This window comes from Saccopteryx leptura, chromosome 1, assembly GCF_036850995.1.
Source record: "Saccopteryx leptura isolate mSacLep1 chromosome 1, mSacLep1_pri_phased_curated, whole genome shotgun sequence".
Classification (NCBI taxonomy): Eukaryota; Metazoa; Chordata; class Mammalia; order Chiroptera; family Emballonuridae; genus Saccopteryx; species Saccopteryx leptura.
In genome coordinates this window covers 31863654-31872830 of record NC_089503.1, presented here as the reverse complement: position 1 = coordinate 31872830, position 9177 = coordinate 31863654, and the positions used below count along the sequence as shown (strand labels likewise).

Below are 9177 nucleotides of genomic sequence, written 5' to 3'. Positions count from 1 at the left end.
ACTATATTTTTGGATTCTCAGAAATATAAATTATAAAGCAGGTTAATTAAATGTAATAGAACTTTTCAGTTGTAGAAACAATGATTGCAATACATTTTCCCTTCCAAACATCACCAAGCCATTGCTGTTGCTATTATAGAATGTTTGGTAAATACTCAATGCTGGAGAGCATGCATTTACACTATTTTACAATATAATCTGACCTAGTTAGGTACAGCAAAAGAGACAGGGTACCCTGTGCACAGGATCAACTTTTATACTATGACCTGCCTGGAATCTTCCTCCAAAAGAAGAAACTACAACAGTTATTTAATGGTAGGCTATCTTGTGTGTCTGCAAATCAACTTCTTATAAGAAGCCCCTAATTAAAGAAATTACTCATAATTTTCACAACATCCTAATAAACCAGATGTAACTCATGGGTTGTACATCTCTTTCCTCCTAGAGGAAGATGAAGCAAGTCAGACATAAAGTCAGGCATTTGTACAGAATTTATTTCAGAGTTCTCCCGTGTTCTCATTTGCTTTTCCATAACTGATGCAACAAATGCTTTACGTGCCTTCTTTTTCACTCTTGAGGAAACTGAGGTGCAGAGATTAAGAGAGCGACTTTTTCAAAAGAATGGTGACACATCTACACAGCCTTAGGGCTAATCTAATCTAATGTGTTTCATTTTTGCTCCTAATCCAAAATGTATTATATGGCATCCTTGCAGTCTTGTTACAAGACAGCATGTCTTTGTTTTGTCACTCTGTATTGTCAGCTAGAGATCTGCAGTCTACACATTCAATCACTTCCTCTACTTGCTGTTCTTCATTCTCCCAGGTACTCTCAAGAGGCATTTACAAGTGGTGGGGAAGGGATGGGGAGAAGGAAGTAGCTTTGCTTTTAAAGCTAACATTGGATTTACTTTGAATTTCAAATATCATTAAAAGAGGGTAAATTTTATATTATTGTCAAATGATGGTCTGGGATTAAAAAGTTTGAGAAAAGCCATTCTAAGGCTTTTTTTTTCAAAGTTCACAGTTGTCAGAGTTTGTTACATACTGAGATACCCTGCACAGTATCATTTTTCCCCAAACCTCAAAAGAACCGTTTTATAAAAAGTTGCAGAAACATTGGAGAGAATAAGGCCTATTATGTATTCTGAGTTTGCTAACCTATATCTTAACAACACCGAATAGTGCCAGTCAAATCACTAGCTGTTACCTCCCACTCTAGAATACTTTGTCATGAGTTAAACTTATATGTGTCCAAAACTCCTTTGATGAATTCAATAATGGTGGTAATGTTGAAATCAACTGTTTTTACACAATTCTTTCTCATACCAACTTTAGCAAATAGGACACCAAATTCTGAGGTGAATCCCCATATTCAGCTCGCAGGTAGCTGCACAAAGAAATCAATTTAATCAATCTAGCATTTCTGTTGCACATTTAATAGAAAGCTCTTAAGCCATAATCGCTGGAGCTGCCGGGCATCTTATTTTGTCAAGAATTCCTTCAGTGCATGCATTAGCTTTGGTTAAATCATTCTGGATTGAAAGGCAGAAGAATATTTAAAATAGGATGGTTTCAGAAGCATCATTGTCACAGACCATTTTTCAAAGGATTCAGTTGCTAAATTTGACATCATAGGCCCCTTTGCAGATCAGTTATTTAGATTTCAAAAGAGAGGAATCTTGTGCTGTTAAGGGCATGGCCTTTAGTCTCACACAAAGAAAAGAAGAGAACAATAAAAATAAGACTAAGAAATCATTGTTCCAATGATTGTCATTGAACTGTTACATTAGTAAACATTCACAGTATGAAGTCTCTCTCCATCTCCAGTATAGGAAGTAGTGCAAAGAAAAAAATCATTCCAGTCCTGGTATCTGTGAACGAAACGTGTTATATTTTCTCCGATGTCACTTCTTCCATATTGTTAGGTATTTGCTCTCATATCTTCCCAAAATTAATAATAAAATATAATCAATTTCTAAAGGCCCCTGAAGCCTTTTTAAAAGTTAATTTCCAGTTAAAAATAAACTTTAATTAAATCCAAGGTAAAATTGTGACCTATATTCTATTAAATAATTCACTTTTTTTCTTCTACACAGTAATTCTTACAGTTTTTAAAAAACAACTATAGAATCCAAAGACATGAGATGCTATTAAAGCACTGATAAACGACTATTCAAATTCATTAGTTCTTACATAGTAAATACTTCAAAATGCCAACTTTTCCCATCACTGCACAATTACTAACAACATTGACAATTTACTTATACGTACACACACACACGCAGCACACACACACAAACACACACATTCTCTCCATGGAACCATTTTTACTTGTAATATCTTTCCCAGTTAATGTGCAAAATTCTTGCATTCTAATAAAAAATATAAAGATTGATTTGCTCCTATTTAAGCCTCCCTCATCTCCAAGATGCATCATTTATTTGATATGTAATACAAGTTTTTAGTAACAATTATGCCACGGATAACCATTAAATGGTGTACTACTGTATGCGTTGGATTCATTTGCATATTTCATTGTCATAACTGCACTCTCTATGCATAAATATATTTGGAGGTGCCAGGGTTGGGGGCGAGGGGGCAGTGGCCAATGGAGAAGGAGCCTCACACATCTGTCTCCACAGCCTTTGCATTAGAGCAGTTGTTCTTGTCTGTCTCACTGTCATCCCCCTTTCCCTGACACCTCTCTTTTGCACAGAGAGATTCTTTAACTCCTTCTTCCATCTCCAGATACTCTGACTTGTCTCCCAAGGAGGAAGACGTAGAGCTCCGAAATTTCTTCAGCAAATTAGAGGGGAGGTACGGGCAACTGACTGCATTCTGTGTCAGCTGCGTCTGTTCCTCATTTTCAGTCTCTCTGTGGTAGAAATAGTTAAAGTTAGAGACAATCACTGGCACTGGCAAAGCAATGGTTAAGACACCTGCAATGGCACACAGGGACCCCACAATTTTGCCCCCCACAGTGATGGGCCTCATGTCCCCATAGCCCACAGTTGTCATTGTGACCACGGCCCACCAAAATGCATCTGGGATGCTCTGGAAATGGGTGGCACGTTCATCAGCCTCCGCGAAATAAACCGCGCTGGAAAAGAGGATGACCCCGATGAAGAGGAAGAAGATCAGAAGGCCCAGTTCCCGCATGCTGGCTCGCAGTGTGTGGCCCAGGATCTGCAGGCCTTTGGAGTGCCTGGAGAGCTTGAAGATCCGGAACACGCGGACCAAACGAATGATCCTGAGGATGGCAAAGGACATGGCTTGCTGCTGCTGCCCGTTGCCACCCCCCTGCTGCTGGGCCAGGTCAGTGCCCAGGGTGATGAAATAAGGCAAAATGGAGACAATGTCAATGATGTTCATGATGTTTTTGAAGAAGAGGGCTTGGCTGGGGCAAGCAAAGCAGCGAACCACAAACTCAAAGGAAAACCAGACAATGCAGACTGTCTCCACGATGAAGAAGGGGTCGTTGAATATCGTGTGCCCTGGGTTCTCCGGGTAGGGCGCCGAGGTGTCATTCAACAACCCCCCGTGCCCACCCGTGCTCAGAGCCATGATGAGATCCCTGTCGTCCCTAAATTCGGGCAAGGTTTCCAAGCAGAAAATAACGATGGAGATCAAGATGACCAGCACGGAGACGATGGCGATGCCCCTCGCTGGAGTGGAGCTCTCCGGATACTCAAAGAGGAGCCAGATCTGCTTTTTGAACTCGTTCTCCGGCAAGGCCCTGTCCTCCTCCTCCCTCACGAAGCCCTCGTCCTCCCGGAACTTGAGCAAGGCCTCCTCGCCCAGCTGGTAGAACTTCACCTCCTCCGTGAAGATGTCAAAGGGCACGTTGACCGGCCTCTTCAGGCGGCCTCCCGACTGATAGTAATACAAGATGGCATCAAAGCTGGGCCTGTTCCTGTCGAAAAAATACTCGTTGCGCAAAGGGTCAAAGTACTGAGTCCTCTTCTCGGGGTCCCCCAGCAAAGTCTCGGGGAACTGGGCCAGGGTCTTCATCTGGGTCTCGAAGCGGAGGCCGGACACGTTGATGACCACGCGCTCGCAGCAGTCGCTGTAGCGGACGGCGCTGTAGCCCCCGGCGCCCCCGTCGTCCTGCGGCAGCAGGTCGGTGTAGGAGCACTCGTCCCCGCGGTCGTCGTCGCTGTAGTAACACCTCCCCTCCTCCTCCTCCTCGTCCTCGTCCTCCTCCTCCTCCTCCTCTTCCTCGCTCAGCTCGCGCAGGATCTTCTCCTCCGAGCCGCTGGGCGTCAGGTCGGCGCAGTGCGGGAAGCTGCTCTGGCGGTGGTGGCCTTTCTTGCGCTCGTGCTGCTGGCGCCTCTTCCGGCGGCTGCGCCGGCTGCTCTGCGGGTCATGGGCGGTGCAGGCCCCACGGGATGAGTGGTGGTGGTGGGAGCCCCCGCTGCCCTCCACGGCGGCCGTGGCTGCAGCCACAGCTGCTGCGGCCGCAGCCCGGGACTGAGCCAGCCTCTCGCGCTCCCGGGCCCGGGCCTGCGCCGCGTAACCGTAAGGCATGTGACTGTTGCACCCTGAGCTCTCCGCACTCACCATTGCAACCTCCATGGTGGTGGTTTTTTGGAAATGGCTGGTTCCAGTTGTAGAAGAAGGAAGAAAAATAGGGCAGCTTCTTGTCTCACCAAATGAAGGTAAGTTTGGAAGCCTTCAGCAGATTGCTGGGAAGACTAAGGATATTTTCAGTCCAGCTTTGCATTTTCTGTTTTTAAATCAGCACGGCCCATGCTCTGGCTTCCCAGGGATTCAGCATTGCTCTCCCGAGTTGGCTGGTCTAGATAAAGGGCCTAGCACTTTCAAACCTAAGACAGGTAATGCTGGGATCTCGCAAACTCCTGTTTGGGGGTGGATGTTCAAATGTGGAAATACGTCTAGGATGGGTTGGTGACGCTGCAAGGTTCAAAGGCCACAAGTCTATGACAGCCCACAGTTGTGCCTAGAAAATGGAATATATTTTTTTGCCATGGAAACGGTCCAAAGCTCAGTCTACAAAATTTAAATAAAATGCAAATCAGCCTTTAGTCTTAGCACTTGCCTTCCAGTGACAGCTTGACCCATGTTAACATGAGACATGAAGTATATTCAGCCATCACCGTTCAGACCTATCCGGATGATTCTCCAGGCTCTCCCCTTAGGTTCATCACAGGCTTCCTGGACCCAGAGGCAATGCCAAGCTAGTGAAAGAGGCAAAGACCTTGGGAGGTAGAGAAGGTGCAAGATGAGGTGTCAGCCAGCGGGGGCAAACCCAGCTCTGAGGTCTCCATAGAAATCAAGGAAATGCAGAGCATCCTTCAGCTAAAATCATGCAGAAGATGCACTTCACCTGAAAAAGGAAGGAAAATAAGCATAGAAAAAAATAAAAAGAAGAATCAAATCATAAAAAGCAAACTGAGCATTTCTGCCACATACACTTTCTCTTGTCCTCGAGCAAACCGGATAAAGCAGTAAGCAACCATAAATTTCCAAGGAGTGTGAGGCAGGTTGCTAAATCTCCTTCTCACTAAACATCCTTCTTTCCTTCTTCGTTGGATATTATTTCAGCTCAGTCTATTTCATGTCACTCTCATCATTCCATAATAATGCTGTCACTGTATAGCTGTTTGCATCATCCATTGATCTTAAGCATGCTTTAAAAGAAAATTCACTCATGAAATATTTCTGAATTTAGAGTCTTTCCACCCTCTCTATCTTGATCTGGGATTAGAAAAGTCAGAAAAAAAACAACAACATTCTTTCATCCAGGTTCCAGAACTTGAAAAAGCTTCCATCACCTCATCAACAAACTATAGATAATGCAACCTCCCCATCCCATCTTGGTAAGGATTAAATGAGATAGTGGATGTTGATAGAACGGCACATTGACTTGTACATAATGAGTAGCAAATAAACTCTGATATTTATTAATAACATGAGAGTAACCTAAGCTTTCATCATCTGTCTACTCACCCCCCAATGTGTATGTCTCTTTACCACTGTCTGAAGTAGGGGAAGGACAGAACGTGAGGACACCCAGGACATTTTGAGACATACCAATGGTCTGTATTAAATTGGCACTTCCTGATGCCCTGAAGCATGTCCCTGTTATTATTTTCTGTTCCCCAGACTGGAGAACACTTCTTACCACCCACAGCCTAAGAGCTAATCCTAGTTTCCACATCTCTAATAATCATTTTCTCTCCTAGCAGTTCCTCCACGTTCATCTCAGCGCTTCCTCCTACACTCTTCTCAAGGGACTAGCTCCTTCTGTTTTCAATCCCGGGTTATGTGGACTTTGTTTTCAGCCTATAACTTTCATTTAATCCATAACTCCCATCCCCCAACTTCCCCTCCTCTCTCTCTCTCTCTGCCCATCTTTATTTCCAATCTCCCACTCCCTGATCACGTCTTCTTTGCAGCTTGCTCTTTCCCACTGTCACTTGGCATTCCTGGCCTTTCTTTTCTTCTTCCTTAGTTTAGCTCTCCTTAGGTCAACCTAATGTATCTCCTCCACCATGACCTGTAAAAGCTCCTGCCCCCATCTTCTACTCTTGCTTCTGCTATTCACTCTGCCCAACAGGACCTTCAAGAAGGCAGTAGAGTGGCCCAGAGAATTGGACAGGATCATGACAGTTCGAATTCAGGGCATCTACTAGCTTCTATTGTGGAAGCACTTGGGGAGCATAAGAAAAATGACTTTCTGGAGCCATTAAGGGGATTTAGCTCTTGACCACCTGCTGCTTGCTTCATGCTGAGTCGGGTCAGCCTAGAAACTTAAGCACACTGAGTTTTATAAAGTGACAAGCAAGGAAGTGGCAAAAAGTATATCCCTTCCTAATTATATATATATTCTCCTAGGTAACAGGTGACACTTGAGATTGGGATGTAAAACCTAGAAAATACACCTGTGAAGATGTTTTGAATGATACCTCTCTTCCTTTGCCTGACTCCTAATATTGTCTCATACTCTGAATCGTTTTCCCTCAGAAGATCTCTAAATCTGCTTTCCCTGTTGAGGGTCAGGCTGACATCCTTTAAATTCTTTCACAGGCCAAGTAGCTTGAGAGTTTGCTCAATTATTTCCTCAACTCCCTCAAAGCAGTTAAAATACACTGTTTAAAGAAAGCCCCAGTATTACCAAAGTGCCTATAAATTTGTACACTACATACACCCCTCTTCCGTCCAGCTGACTCCCAGAAGGTCATGAATTAGTGGGTCTTCTAATTCACCATCAATTCTGCAGGAGACCTAGATCTGTCCTGTTTTTTTCTGTTCTACACCAAATAATTTCTTATTTATTCATTTATGTTTGCTGGTTTTGGTTTCTCCAACTCCCCTAGTCTACAAAAAGCAAATTACCTCCTTCATTGCCTACCAGCCACTCCACTATCCCTAATCTTAAAGAAAGGAAAAAAGAAAAACAAAGAAGGAGGAGTGGGAGGGGGTAGGAAAGAAAAAAGAAAAAAAATTATTTCACCCAACAAATCAGACTGGTTTAAAAATCTCTTCCTTCTCAATGTATTCATGTTAGGAGAATCTATTCAAGACAACTCCCAGGAGCCTTTATGGGGGAGACCTTTTGCAGGGAAATTTCCCTTCCTCTTTAACACCATCAAATTAATAGGATTTTGCAGACTACCAATTCCCTGAGTCCCTTTCCCCCAAACAACAGCCTTGCATCCTCCCCACCTCCTTCCACCCCCAACAACAAGGCTGTTTTCATTTCTCAGCGCTAATTTCCACCAACTGTCTTAGGGTGGTACCTGAACCTTATCACAGAAAGAGAGGAGCGAGAGATTGAGAGAATCAGAAAGGCTAACAACCGTGAGAAATACACACTTCAACGCACGCCATTTATACAGTCCTTATGTGTTGCTCAAATGCTCAGAAAAAAATGCACACAAATCCAAATGATGGGAGAGGCAGCAATTCAAACCCGTTCACCAGCTGTTCCCAAAGGGACGGAACCGGTGAGTCTGGGATGAGGCAAAAACGATGCTAAATCTAAACCCCACCTCGTTGGGAAACGACATCTTTAATCGCGCCCTCGCCTCCAGTCCTAGGTTCCCGCTCGGGCACAGTAAGCAGGGCGCATGCACCCCATCCCTGGGGTTGGGAAAATAACAACTGTTGGCCCCCCGGAGCTCCGCGCAGCATCTGCACCTCCCTTCTCCCACCTCCTGGTTTATTTTTAAACCGCCTTCCATTCATGCCCTTCTGTCACATACCCGATATTATTTGTCCCTCAAATGTCCACTGTTTCTTAACAGCCAAATGAGAAGAGGGGAAGAAAAGAGAGGCATCATACTTACCGTTCCCAGGGGTGCGAAATAAAAATAAAGACAATCCCCCGATTGGTTTTGATTTTACCCCCTCAAGCTGCAACAGCTGGAGGAGGGGAAGAATGATCTTGGGGGTGGGAGGAATCACGCCTGTGTGGCAGGTGGAGGCTCCAATACATCCACGGACAAGTTCTGTTGCCTGGGGCACAGTCTTCGCTGCTGGAGCCCAGGTGTGGAGATCGGGGCTGCCCCACAGAAGACCCCCCCCCAAGACTCCTGGTTCCTCCCGAGTTCAGCACAGGAGGGCTCGACTGGGAAAGGACGTCAAGGTTCCCCAGAAAAAGAACAAAATCCTAGACAGCAGCGATCACTTGTTAAGCCCGAATTCCTCCTCCAACACGCATCGCTCTCCCTCCGGCGCTGGCTGCAGAAGCAGCACACGCCTCCCCTGGCCTGGAACGCGCGCTGGCCGGGGGCGGGGCCAGGGCCGGGCCGAGGGTGTGGCGTTCGCGGCGGGCGCCCGGGGCGCCTCCCGCGCGGCGGGGCGGGCGCAGTCACGACGCCGAGACTGCCCACCCCCCGGTCAGGCCCCCAGATGCCGAGACCCGGGGGAACAACTGGGAACCATTCCAGGAGTCCCTGGCTGTCGCCCCCGGCAGCAGAGAGCTCATCCCGGAGGGAGAGATGTCCCCTTTGGAGCTGAAATGTGGGTCCCGACGGCAGAGCTGGAGCTCCAACAGAGATTGCGGGAGGGTGACCTCGACGGGAAGTCCAGCCTTGACAATTGAGTGCTTCAAGGTGTCTTCTTTCCCTGTCCCGCTGTCTCTACAGTTCCCCTGGAACCCCCACGCCATAATGGGTTTGTGGGTTTGGGGACATGGGGGGCCTCTCTG

At 46.0% G+C, this 9177-nt stretch overlaps 1 protein-coding gene across 1 annotated transcript; it reads right to left on the bottom strand.

Moving 5' to 3' along the window:
• Positions 1-1513: 1513 nt before the first annotated feature.
• On the bottom strand, positions 1514-8642 carry KCNA4 (potassium voltage-gated channel subfamily A member 4). Its single transcript, XM_066364043.1, has 2 exons — positions 8315-8642; positions 1514-5349 (listed from the first exon to the last, which is right to left on the bottom strand). Exon 2 carries the CDS (start codon positions 4575-4577, stop codon positions 2625-2627), a length of 1953 nt encoding a protein of 650 aa, XP_066220140.1. The 5' UTR covers positions 4578-5349; positions 8315-8642; the 3' UTR covers positions 1514-2624.
• Between the last annotated feature and the right edge of the window lie 535 nt (positions 8643-9177).

What these genes read in the sequence shown, in the direction of transcription:
- KCNA4 (XM_066364043.1), bottom strand. Translation starts at nt 4,577, where the DNA reads ATGGAGGTTGCAATGGTGAGTGCGGAGAGCTCAGGGTGCAACAGTCAC.